Source organism: Cetorhinus maximus, chromosome 4 (genome assembly GCF_964194155.1).
Source record: "Cetorhinus maximus chromosome 4, sCetMax3.hap1.1, whole genome shotgun sequence".
Classification (NCBI taxonomy): Eukaryota; Metazoa; Chordata; class Chondrichthyes; order Lamniformes; family Cetorhinidae; genus Cetorhinus; species Cetorhinus maximus.
Window position 1 is genome coordinate 176,872,409 of NC_135882.1, and position 13,560 is coordinate 176,885,968.

At 44.4% G+C, this 13,560-nt stretch overlaps 1 protein-coding gene across 4 annotated transcripts in view; it reads right to left on the minus strand.

Annotated features, from left to right (window-relative positions):
* rmc1 (regulator of MON1-CCZ1) overlaps nt 1-13,560 on the minus strand; it is a 73,588-nt gene that overhangs the window by 33,370 nt on the left and 26,658 nt on the right. For all 4 annotated transcript variants that reach the window (XR_013576477.1, XM_078541186.1, XM_078541185.1 and 1 more), the window contains exons 7-14: nt 12,723-12,820; nt 12,318-12,407; nt 12,127-12,232; nt 9,346-9,457; nt 8,457-8,501; nt 5,496-5,549; nt 2,861-2,989; nt 39-145 (exon numbers count right to left, since the gene is read on the minus strand). Coding sequence is in view for 3 of the 4 variants with exons in the window: in XM_078541186.1 (XP_078397312.1) it covers nt 39-145; nt 2,861-2,989; nt 5,496-5,549; nt 8,457-8,501; nt 9,346-9,457; nt 12,127-12,232; nt 12,318-12,407; nt 12,723-12,820 (741 nt within the window). In the remaining variant the exon portion in view is untranslated. The remainder of the gene's footprint in view (nt 1-38; nt 146-2,860; nt 2,990-5,495; nt 5,550-8,456; nt 8,502-9,345; nt 9,458-12,126; nt 12,233-12,317; nt 12,408-12,722; nt 12,821-13,560) is intronic.

Consider the following 13,560-nt stretch of genomic DNA (forward strand, 5'->3'; position numbering starts at 1 on the left):
GTGTTATGAACAGCAAATACTCTGGAGGCAGTTCTCACCAAGGTATAGTTCTGCTCAGCTTCTAGGTATTCCTTGTAGACATGATTGAGTTTGTCAAATATGGTAGCGATCACAGGCAAGCTACCCCGCTCTGCTGCGCTCAGCACTGAAACAAAAAGGTGCAACAGGATTACGGGACAACCTCACCACACGGATGAACAATAATTGGCAAATTTCTTTGCAATGTGCCATCAGGAACACAGGAACAGGAGGAAACCATTCAGCCTGTTCTTTCATTCAATTAGATCATACCTGATTTGTATCTTAACTCCATCTACTCGCCTTGGTTCCGTAATCGTAAACTTCTTACCCCCCCAAAAAAATCTTGAAATTTTCAATTGACCTCCCCCGGCCTCAACAGCTTTCTGGAGGGAGGGAGCTCCACATTTCCACTACCCTTTGTGTGGAGAAATGCTTCCTGACACCACCCTGAGTGGCTGAGATCCAATTTTAAGGTTCTGCCTTCTTGTCCTGGACTCCCTCCCACCAGAGGAAATTGTTGTCCTCTATCAACCCTATCAACCCCTTCAATCGTCATAAACACCTCTATGCGGGTACTTATAGCCACATCTTTTATTTGGAGGAAGTGAGACAAGTTAAAGAAGAATTTGTTCGGTGAGGTAACAAGTTCAGCCAGATGGAGGAGAGTGATGGTGGATGGGGATTGTTCGGGTCTCTGTTCAAGGAAGAAGCGGAGAGCCCTCAGGCCATCCTGGTGGGGGATGGAGGTGTAGAGGGATTGGACATCTATAGTGAAGAGGCGACGGTTAGGGCTAGGGAACTGGAAGTGGTTAATATGACGTAGGGCATCAGAGGAATCACAGATGTAGGTGGGAAGAGACTGGACAAGGGGAGAGAGAAGAGAGTCAAGATAGGACGAAATGAATTCCGTGGGGCAGGAACAAGCTGACCCGGGTCTACCGGGACAGTCCTGTTTGTGGATTTTGGGAAGGAGGTAGAAGCAGACTGTCTGGGGTTGGGAGACTATGACGTTGGAAGCTGTAGAGGGAAAATCTCCAGAGGAGATGAGGTTAGTGACTGTCCTGGAAACAATGGCTTGATGTTCAGTGGTGGGGTCATAGTCCAGGGGAGGTAGGAGAAAGTATCTGAGAGTTGGCGCTCAGCCTTTACGAGGTAGAGGTCAGTACGACAGACAAGAACAGCACCACCCTTGTCAGCAGGTTTGATAAACTCAGGGTTGGACCTGAGAGAATGGAGTGTGGCAAGTTCAGAAGGAGACAGGTTAGAGTGGGTGAGAGGAGCAGAGAAACTGAGACAGCTGATGTCACGCTGACAATTCTCAATGAAAAGACCAAGAGCAGGTAAGAGGCCAGGGGAGGGGTCCAGGTGGAGGAAGAATACTGGAGGCAGGTGAAAGGATCCGTAGAACTGGGGGAGGACTCCTGCCCAAAGGAGTGAGCACGGAGACGAAGGCAGCAGATGATGAGTTCAGCATTGTGCTGAGCCCAGAATTCATTGAGGTGAGGGTGTAAGGGTATGAAACTGAGTCCTTTGCTGAGCACTGAATGTTCAGCATCAGAGAGGTGAAGGTCAGAAAGTATGGTGAATACACGGCAAGGGCTGGGATTAGAAGATGGGCTGGAGTCAGAGGGACGGGAAGGGTCCTGGATGGGCATTGGTATCAATGAGTTGTTGGAGCAATGTGTTGTTGGTGTCAATGAGTTGTTGCTAATCCAAAGATTGCTACCTTTGAAGTCCTGTTTCTCAATTTCCTACCTAACCCCTAAAGTCTGCTTGCAGGACCTCATTTCTCTCTCTTCCTATGTCATTGGTCCCAACGTGGACCACGACCTCTGGCTGTTCACCCTCCCCCTTCAGAATGCCCTGCAGCTGTTCCGTAACATCCTTGACCCTGGCACCCAGGACGCAACATACCATCCTGGAGTCATGTCTACGGCCGCAGAAGCGCCTGTCTACTCCCCTCACTAACAACTCACCCACCGCTATTCCCCTTCCACACTTCTTCCTCCCCCCTGAGCAGCTGAACCAGCCACAGTGCCATGGCCTTGGCTCTGGTTGGCCTCCACAGAGGAAACGTCACTTTCACCATTTTCCAAAGCTGAAAAATGGTTTACGAGTGAGATGCACTTAGGGGATTCCCTCACTACCTGCCTGGTCCCCTTCTGTCTGGTGGTCACCCATTCCCTCTCTGCTTTCACTTCCTTAAGCTGTAGAGTGACCACGTCCTGAAACGTGCTGTCCACGAACCTCTCGGCCTCGTGAATGCACCGTAGTGCCCCCAGCTGCTGCTCAAACTCCAAAACCCGGAGCTCGAGTTGCTCCAGTCAGAGGCACCTCCTGCAGACATGGTCACCCAGGCTGCCAAGAGCATGTAGGATTTCCCACATAGTGCAGGATGTGCAAATCACAGGCCTGAGCTCCCCAGACATATCTTAACTAAATAGAATATGGACCCTTGCTTTTATTTTGCCCTTACTCCAGCTCGAGTCTCGCAGTTTTAACCTCTCTCTCCTGCAGTCTCGCTGTTTTAACCTCATTGTCCTGAAGTCTCGCTGTTTTAAGCTCACTCTCCTGCAGTCTTGCTCTCCCAAGTCTTGCTGTTTTAACCTACACTGCTTGCACGAATACTATCAACAAACTTGACCAGTGATGAAAATAATAAATAAAAACAAAAACATTGGGAAAACTCAGCATGTCTTGCAGCATCTGTGGAGAGAGAAACAGGGTTAACATTTCGAGTCCGTATGACTCTTCTTCACTTGTTTTTAGTCTGGAATGTATGTAAATAATAAACAACGCAAATGGTTATGATTCCTTCCAAGTGCAGTAGGGTACTCACTCTGACAACACACGGACAATGTGACCATTTTGCAGTCTTTCCTCTGCAGAAGGAAATCCATTAGCCGCCCCTTGTCTTGAAGCATGTGGACTATAGGCTGCAGCTTTATCTGGAGACACCACAAATAACCTATGCAAAATCCATAGAACCAATCAATTAAAAAGCTACAGAAAGAAGGAAATTACAATAAACCTTTATAAACTGCTTAAGCCTCGGCTGGAGCAGCGTATCCAATTCTGAGCCCCACACTTTAGGAAGGATGGAAAAGCCTTGGAGGGTGTGGAGGAGATTCACCAGAATAGTGATGAGAGACTGGAGAAGCTGGGATTGTTCTCCTTAGAGCAGAGAAGGTGAAAGGAAAATTTAGGAGGTGCTCAAAATTATAATTTTTTCTTTATTCTTTCATGGGATGTGGCGTCGCTGGCTGGGCCCATCCCATCCCATCCCTAATTGCCCTTGAACTGAGTGGTTTGCTAGACCATTCCAGAGGGCAGTTAAGTGTCAATCACATTGCTGTGGGTCTGGAGTCACGTGTAGGCCAGGCCATGTAGGGAGGGCAGATTTCCTTCCCTAAAGGTCAATCGATGATAGTTGTCATGGTACCATCATGGAGATGCCATGGTGGGATTTGAAACCACGGCCTCACAGCATTTGTCCGAGGCTCTGGATACTAGTCCAGTGACATTATCAGTATGTCACCATCTCCCCTAAATGGATGGAGAAATAGGAGAAACTGTTTTCACTGGCAGGAAACACAGATTTAAGATGATTAGTAAAAGAAAAGCATCAGTGGAAGCATTTTTTTTTAATGCTTCGAGTTCCTGAAAAAGCAAAAATTACAGGGACTATGGGGAAAGAGTAGGGAGAGTACGGGAGAGTAGTACAGACACAATGGGACAATTGGACTCCTTCTGTGGTATATGATCCTTTGTGTATAAGTCTGTTAGCAGTACTAGGTCACAGAAAATAAGCACAGACTGAGATTTAATTAAATAACACAAGTAGAGCAGGTAGTGGAAGTAATAGGTACACTACTTCTACATCAGACAAAGGAATGATCACTCACGCCAAGGTGCAAAGCCATGTTCACAGGTTAGTAAATTGAAAAAAAACAAAATGTGACAATCTATAAACTTATTTTTGTAGATAAGCACCAAAAATAACAACTCACACTTAAGACTACTACGCACAGTTCTAGTCTCCATCTCACCAGAAGGATATAAAGATAGTGGAGATGCAGCATAAAAGATTTACTAGGATGCTATCAGAGCTGTGAGGGTACAGATCTGAGTAAACAGTGAACAGACTGGAGCTCTCTTCTCTTAAAAACAACAGGTTCAGGGTGAGCTGGATGATTTTTAAAATTATGAGGGATTTGAAAGGGTAGACATAGAGACAGTGTTGTAAGACCCAAACTTGGGGTCTTAAATACAAGACAGTCACTAATAAATCCAATCGGGAATTCAGGAGAAACTCTTTTACCCAGAGGGTGGTGAGAATGTGGAACTCACTATCACAGAGAGTAGGGTTGAGGTGAACAATATAGATACATTTAAGGGAAAACTAGATAAGCACATGATGGAAAAAGGAATAGAAGGATATATTGATAAGACAAGATGAAATGGGTGGGAGGAGGCTCGTGTGAAGGATGAACGCCAACATAGACCAATTGGACCTGTTTCTCTGCTGTAAATTCTATGTATTTAATTGTATATAGTTTCAATATTCAGAGACAGTGAGGATTACGTCTGAATCCTACAAGCAATATGGTTTACCCCCTCCACCAAGGCTCTCTTTTAAGAAAGAGCAAGGCAAATATTTGTCTGGTGTTTGGGAAATAGCAAACAGAGAATGCGAAATGAATATTTAATTCAGCCAACAATGTAGATGCAGCAATGGAGCCAAGGGATCGTTTTTTTTCTAGGATTAATAAAGGAACATACTTGTGAATAATAAGTGAGGATTTGTACTTGGTGAAAAATTAAATCACTGTTTGGTCAGCCAAGCGTGACCAAGAAAGTAAACTCTCCTTCCAACACTCCATCTCAGGCTTGTTCGTGGAATCTTACAGCACAGAAGGCGGCCATTCAGCCAATCATGCCTGTGCTGGCTCTTTGAAACAGCCCACTCCCACACTCTTTCCCCGTAACCCTGTAAATGTTTCCTCTTCAAGTATTTATCCAACTCTTTTTAAAGTTACTCTTGAATCTGTTGCTGCCATCAACTTTTCAGGCAGCTCATTCCAGTCAGTAATAACTGGATGTGTTAGAAAAATAAACTATCACCATCCCCTGCCCCACCCCAGCCCACCCCCGTGCCCTCTTGTTCTTTTGCCAATAACCATGTTTCTGTAAGACTTGCAAGACAGCAGAAGGTAGATGAGTGGGAGGACAGCGCAGAGTGAACCACACACACACATACACACACAAATATGACATTGCACACTGGTGCTCTGGATTCCCATTAAAAGTGAACTTGTAACAGTTGGCCACAAAGAAACAAACCGCTATCTTTCCGCAAGATTCAAAAGCCGGCACAGGCTGGGTTACAGATTATTGCAAACCACTTTATTGACACTTTGCAAGTTTATAAATACCCACAGAACAAATATTAAGAACTCCCAGAATTCACTCACCTTCACTTGCATTGATTATAATATCAGGTTGAAACACAGTCCACGAGGAAGAATCTAAGCGTTAAAGAATACATGAATGCCATCGACAAGGTAATTACATCTTTACTGAATTTACTTGTACATGATTTTCAAGACAGATGGACTTGCATTTATATGGCACTTTGCATGACCATTGGGTGTCTCAAAGTGCTTTACAATCAATGAAATACTTTTGAAGTGCAGTCACTGTTGTAATGTAGGAAACGCAGCAACATATTTGTACATCGCAAGCTCCCAAAGACAGCAACATGATAATCACCAGATAATCTATTCTTGTGATGTTGACTGAGGGGTAATTATTGACTAGAACACCGGTAATAAACCCCATGCTCCTTAACTGGTCTTTAATGTCCACCTGAGAGGGTTTAACATCTCATCCAAAAGAGTTTACAAAGGATTTTCTTCTTGTGTCTGACCACATGTCTCCTAAACCTAACTGCAACTGTCTCTGGCTCCCTATTATCCCACGTCCTAGGCTCAACCACCTTCAGCCGCTTCATCAATGACCTTCCTTCAATCACAAGGTCAGAAGTTGGGATGTTCGCTGATGATTGCACAATGCTCATCATCATTTGCAATTCCTCAGATACTGAAGCAGTCCATGTCCAAATGCAGCAAGGCCTGGACAATATCCAGGTTTGGGTTGACAGTGGCAAGTAACATTCGTGCCACACAAGTGCCAGGCAATGACCATCTCCAACAAGAGATGTCACCCCTTGACATTCAATTACATTAACATCGCTGAATCCCCCACTATCAACATCCTGGGGGTTACTATTGACCAGAAACTGAACTGGACTAGCCACATAAATACTTTGGCTACAAGAGCAGGTCAGAGGCTAGGAATCCTGCAGCAAGTAACTCACCTCCTGACACCCCAAAGCCTGTCCACCATCTACAAGGCACAAGTCGGGAGTGTGATGGAATACTCTCCACTTGCCTGGATGAGTGCAGCTCCCACAACACTCAAGAAGCTTGACACCATCCAGGATGGGGAGGCAGTGGCAGCTCGCTTGATTGGCATCCCTTCCACAAACGTTCGCTCCTAGGTAAGAAAGTATGCACCTCTAATACTGTGTGCAGTTATAGTCTCTTTATTTAAAGAAGGATGTAAATGCGTTAGAGGCAGTTCAGAGGAGGTTTACTAGATTGATACCTGAAATGAGTGGGTTTGTCTTATGAGGAAAGGTTGGACAGACTGGGCTTGTTTCCACTGGAGTTTAGAAGAGTGAGGGGTGATTTGATTGAAGTATACAAGATCCTGAATGGCCTTGACAAGGTGGACGTCGAAAGGATGTTTCATTTTGTGGGTGATTCCAGAACTAGAGGGCACTGTTTTAAAATTAGGGGTCACCCTTTGTGCGAATATGGAACTCTCTGCCTCAGAAGGTGGTGGAGGTGGGGTCATTGAGTATATTTAAGGCAGAGGTAGACAGATTCTTATTAGGCAAGAGAATCAAAGGTCATCGGGGTTAGATGGGATTGTGGAAACCGAAACACCAGAAGTTCAGCCATGACCTTATTGAATGGCGGAGCAGGCTCGAGGGGTCAAATGGTCTACTCCTGTTCCTATTTCTTATGTTCTCCCTCCACCACTGACGCACAGTGGCAACAATGTATACCGTCTACAAGATGCACTGCAGGAACTCACTAAGCCGCCTTATACAGCAACTTCCAAACCCACGATCACTACTATCTAGAAAGACAAGGGCAGCAGATAGATGGGAACACCACTACCTGGAAGTTCCCCTTCAAGCCACTCACCATCCTGACTTGGAAATATATCGCTGTTGCTTCACTGTTACTGGGTCAAAATCCTGGAACTCCCTCCCTAACAGCACTGTAGGTGTACCTACACCATGTGAACTGCAACCGTTCAAGAGGGAAGATCACCACCACCTTCTCAAGGGCAATTAGGGATGGACAATAAATAATGGCCTAGCCAGCGATGCCCACATCACGTGAACAAATTTTCAAAAAACGTGGATTCCAGTTTAGATTCCATCCTTCATATTTTTGATCCACCCATGACCATTATTATCTCTGCTTTGTTCAGTATTTCTCAAGCCATTTTACTAAATTATGGATGCAAGCATAGCTGGCAACTGCACCTCCCAAAGTACCACTGATAAAGGTGGTGGCGAGTGCCTTCTTGCTTGAATGGTTTACGGCCATTTCAGAAAGCAGTTAAAAGTCAACCACATTGCTATGGGTCTGCAAAGGACAGCAGATTTTCTTCCCTAAAGGGCATTAGTGATGAACCAGCTAGGTTTTTACAACAATCAGATGCTAGCTTTACAATTGCAATTAACTGAGTTTAAATTCCCCAATTGCCATGGTGGGATTTGAACTCAGGTCCCCAGATCACTCATCCAGATCGCTCTATTTCTAGTCCAGAAATGCAAACATCATGCTGGCATACCCACTTCTTGAGATCCACACTCAATGCCATGTGCCACCACATGGCCTCGCTTTTCAGCAGCACTAACTCACTCTGTCTCAGAGCTGTCCTGACCTACAGTTCATTTCATCCTTCACCCCACCCGGCACTTTAACAAAGCTCTTCCTTTCAGGTGTAAAGAACTGCAAGCTTCAATGGTTCAAGAGACACCAATGCCCCTCCTGATCCTTCTGCTGACTCCGTCCCTCCTTCCAATCACTCCTGCCCCCCAACCTATCACAGACCTTCCCACTTCCTCCCCCCCACCTCCCCGTGTCACTACAAAGATGTTATATCCAGGTTTTTACCGTTCTGATGAATTGACCGGAAAACATTAACTTGGTTTTCCTCTACAGAGATGCTGCCTGACCCGCTGAGTGTATTTCAGACTCCCAGAATTGTGCTCATTTTATCCCAAAATTCCCAAGAAACTAATTTTAATTGTCATCATACATTGGTGTATAATTCCCTCTGAAGGATACAAAGTTCACATGGGACAGGGCTTTGTGTTGTCACAGCTGATGGACCTGCCACAGAATTTCAAGACATTAAGACAATGTTAAGTGGAATCAAACTCTTACATTAGATGCAATTTCTACATCAGGATTTACCTTCACAGGGGTGTTGTCAAACAAAATTCGATACCAAAATACAAAAGGAGATATCAGGATGGGCCATCAAAAGCTAGATCAAAGAGACAGGTTTTCAAGAACACTTTAAAGGAGGAGAGAGAAATAGAGAGGAAGAGGGGTTTAGTGAAGGAATTCCTGAGCTTAGGGCCCAGACAGCCGAGGGTGTTAAAACTAGCCTCAGCGCTCCTCTTTCCAAGGGGGGAAAGACATCAGGATTCCAATTGTTCCAGTGACTCGTGCTGCATTGTGCCCGGGTGTCACAATGAAGCATGTGATTGGAGTCAGCTGGGAAACCCCCAGTGATTAAATAGCTCTGTTTGCAAGGCACCAGATTTGGATGGGAGTTACAGAGATCAGCAAACAGCAGCCTCTGTTACCTCACCTTTTTATGGCTTTTTATGGGTGAGCTTAGACAGTGAATGTTGCTGCAAGTTATTCAGTGTTAGTGAGCTATTTATTCTTTTGTTAAAAGTTCATCAGCTGACTTCTGTGACTCTGTTCAGTAGCTACTCTCCACGTACCTAAACAAAAAATAAAAGTTCCGATCTATCAAGCCGGGTTCCACCCTGATCGGCTCGTCCAGCTGTTACGTCAGCTGGGATCATGACAAGAGGAAGGATTTATTTTTAAAATAAGATCTTGTTTTCCATGAAGACAGAAACTGTGCTCAATGTTAAGCAAATCACCATCAAATTATGCAAAAGTATTACGTGCTCTTAAGATTTTTGAACTTACATACCTGCCCGAGGAATCTTGCATGGGTGAATGGATAGAGCTGGGAGCACTTGATGATGAATCATGACAGCTCCATCAAATTCTGCTCGCAGTTTTATATCAAAAATCATAGATGTCTGAATAAAATAAAGCAAACTACAAGGTCACATTTTGAGATTGACAATTCTTCCCACTCTGTCTCCTAGTGACTTCCATCGAGAGAACAACTGCAAAGCCAAAAGCCTTACACTTAAATCACTTTCAAAAGCTTTAAGATCAAATCATCCACAAGCTACTGCACACTATCCTGACTCGGAACTGTCGCTGTTCCTTAATTGTCACTGGATCAAAATCCTGGAACTCCCGCCCTAACAGCACTGTGGGTGTACCTCCACCACACGGACTGCAGTGGTTCAAGGCAGCAGCTCACCACCACCTTCTCAAAGCCAACCAGCGATGGGCAATGACAGCCACATTTCAAGAATAAATTTTTTTTTTTTAAATACTTTCATTGGAAGCAGTTCAGAGAAGGTTCACTAGGTTGAACCTTCTCTGGGATGAAGGGGTTGTTTTATGAGGAAAGGTTGTACAGGTTGGGTCTACACTCATTGGAGTTTACAAAAATGAGAGTTTTTAAAAAAATTTATTTAGGGATGAGGTGTTGCTGGCTAGGCTAGCATTTATTGCCCATCCCTAATTGCCCTTGAGAAGGTGGTGGTGAGCTGCCTTCTTGAACAGCTTCAGTCCATGTGGTGTAGGTACACCCACAGTGCTGTTGTGCGTGGGGGGGGTGGGGGGTAGTTCCAGGATTTCGACCCAGTGACAGTGGCCGATATATTTCCAATTCAGGATGCTGAGTGGCTTGGAGGGTAACTTCCAGGCGGCAGTGTTCCCATGTGTCTGCTGCCCTTGTCCTTCTAGATGGTAGTAGTCATGGGTTTGGAAGGTGCTGTCTAAGGATCCTTGGTGAGTTCCTGCAGTGCATCTTGTAGATGGTACACACTGCTGATACTGTGTGTCAGTGGTGGAGGGAGTGAATGTTTGTGGATGTGGTGGCAATCAAGTGGGCTGCTTTGTCCTGGATAGCATGAAGCTTCTTGAGTGTTGTGGGAGCTGCACTCATCCAGGCAAGTGGGGAGTATTCCATCACATTCCTGTCTTGTGCCTTGTAGACGGGGGACAGGCTTTGGGGAGTCAGGAGGTGAGTTACTTGCCGCAGGATTCCCAGCCTCTGACCTGGTGATCTTGATACACAAGATTCTGAGGGGGCTTGACAGGGTGGATGCTGAGAGAACGTTTCCCCTTGTGGGGGAATTTTGATCTCGGGGGCAGAGTCTCAAAATAAGGGGGGTCTCATTTAAGATGGAGATGAAGAGAAATTTCTTTTGTCAGAGGGTGGTTAAAAGCAAGAATGTGCAGGGTTATGGGGAGAAGGTGAGTGAATGGCACTAAGTACTCATTCGGCGAGCCGGTGCAGACACGACGGGCCGAATGGCCTCCTTCTGCATGGAAACAGTTCTATGATTCTGTAATCTTTGGAATGCTCTTCCACATGGAGCAATGGAGGCTGGGTCATTAAATACATTCAAGGCTGAGTTAGACAGACTTTTGATTGACAAGGGAGTCAAGGTTTATGGATGGGCAGGCAGGAAAGTGGAACTGAGGCTTGAGGGGCCAAATGACCTACTCCAGCTCCTAATTCTAATGTCCCAAAATAATGTGTCCGAATGTTCAGCTGGGTTTACACAAGAGACACTGCGGATTCCTTTAAACAGCATTCAAATGGCAGGTTAGGACTTGCACCAAACAGGAAGGAGCAGGAAGTTAGCGAAGTGGCAAGGTTGATAATCATAACGTCACTCCACAAAGCCGATTTCATTTGGGAGCTGCAGCTGACAGTGTCCCCTGGATAAATCAGACCAGTTATAAAGGCGATAAGTGGGTGGGAGAAGTTTTAATTTATTCCAAGTACAAATGGGGACAAGAATTGTATTTGTAAAACTCTAATAGTCCAATCAAATTAAGCGGGAAGCCACTTAGGACCGAGATGAGGAGGAAGTTTTTTTTTTAACTCAGAGGGTGGTGAATCTTTGGAATTCTCTACCCCAGAGGGCTGCGGAAGCTCAGTCATTGAGTATGTTTGAAGTAGAGATTGGTATTTAAAAATCTGTCAATGTGTAAAGGGATATGGGGACAGTGTGGGGGATAAGGCATTGAAGTAGACGACCAGCCGTCCTCATACTGAATGGCAGAGCAGGCTCAACGGACTGAATGGCCTTCTCATGCTTCTATGTTACTAAATATAGTCAGTAACAATAAAAATTGTGTGTGTATGATTGGGATAGAAGCAGAGATACACATACACATAAAGACAGGGAGTGAAGGAAAGAGTAAACAAAGGAAAGAACTTACGAATTAGAAGGAGTAGGCCATTCGGTCCCTCGAGCCTACTCCACCATTTAATAAGATCAAGGCTGATCTGATTCTTCAGAAGAGTCATTTAGACTCGAAACATTAGCCCTGCTTCTCTCTCCACAGATGCTGCCAGACCTAAGTTTTTCCAGCATTTTCTGTTCTTATTTCAGATTTCCAGCATCCGCAGAATTTTGCTTTTAAACTCCTCATCTCCGTCTCCCTTATTTTTAAACTGTGTCCCCTAGTCCTAGACTCAAATTAAGTAAAACTTTTCACAAATTCATTGTCCAAATTTAAATAAGACAAGCAGAGACCATTTGTAATTTTTACCCTTGCACTAAGATGATCATCAAATGACAAGCAGGAAACAGGTTGAGAGTAAATTCCTTACCTGAGAACTCTGGTGATGCACCACAACCAAATTATCAACAACATTCAAAGCAAATTTTCCAGTGGTATTTAGTTTTAATATATGCAGTTTCTTACACTGTCCTTCCCTGCAATTAAAATGCAGCATACATTTAGGAAAATCATTCTAAAACACAGTGGAGACTAAATGAGACTCTAATCAACAAATCTTACCTGGGTAAATAGTACAAGATCACTTCTGCCCCTAGGTTATTAGGGGTTCTTGGTTGATGCTTCAGATAAAGAACATAAAGTTGCCCATATCTGGTGTAAAAGATAGGTTAAAAAAAAATTACTGTTGCATTCTTAAAATTGACCCTACCATTGGGATATAGTGTGAGAAACAGGGCAAATGCAAATAAATAATGGAGGAATTAGTTAGCATTATTGCACCAATGGAATGTGGGGTAACTGAATGGTCAGGATCAAACACAGCTGAAAGCCCTTGTAAACCCGTACTATGGATTAGCGCTGTCTCGGTGGAGCAGCAATGTTACAGGTACCCATCTGAAGTGCGAATGGTAAGAACCAATTTGCAATTAGCAGTCAGTCCAAGAAAAACAGAAGCTTTTTACTTACATGGTGGCCATTATAATATCAGAAACGCAGAGGTTTCCAGATTTGGGAGAGGCAGGTAACTCGATTTCAAACTTTGGCATCTTGGACATTGTTCCACTCTGCAAAGTGAAATCAAACTGATTCAAATCTCAATGCACAAACATTTGTGCCACAATTGCTTATCGTGATACAAGGGGGTTTTCTGTGTGCACTCAAAGATTATTAGAGCAAAAAAGCTGAACCATTTTCTAAACAGGTAAACTGCTGTCCGGCAAGAGGTCGCTGGCCTACCTTGGCTCCCGGCCAAGCAATGTCTTGATTTTAAAATTCTCGTGTTTGTTTTCAAATCCCTCCATGGTCTCACAGCCCCTCCCCATCTCTCTAATCTCCTCCAATCCTACAAGGTATCTGCGCTCCTCTAATTTTGGCCTCTTGTGCATTCCTGATTTAATCGCTCCAACACTGGCAGCTGTCCCTTCAGCTGGCCGGGCTCCAAGCTCTGGAGTTCCCTCCCAACACTTCTCACCCTCTCTTTCCTCCTTTAAGATGTTCCTGAAAACCTACCTCTTTGACCAAGTTTTTGATCATCTGGTCTAATATCTCCTTCCAGGGCTCGGTGTCACACTTGGTTTGATAATACTTCTGTGAAGCACCTTGCAAAGATTCATTACGTTAAACGTATAAACGAAAGCTGTTGTTTTAAATTTCAAATTTTAACCCAACAACCTTAGCCACACTGGATAACAGATATAGAATCATCCTTTACACCCAGCACTGCTAGGGTGGAAATGGTTAAAACAAAACAGAAAAAAATACATGCATTTCTACAGCACTTTTCATGACCTCAAGATGTTCCAAA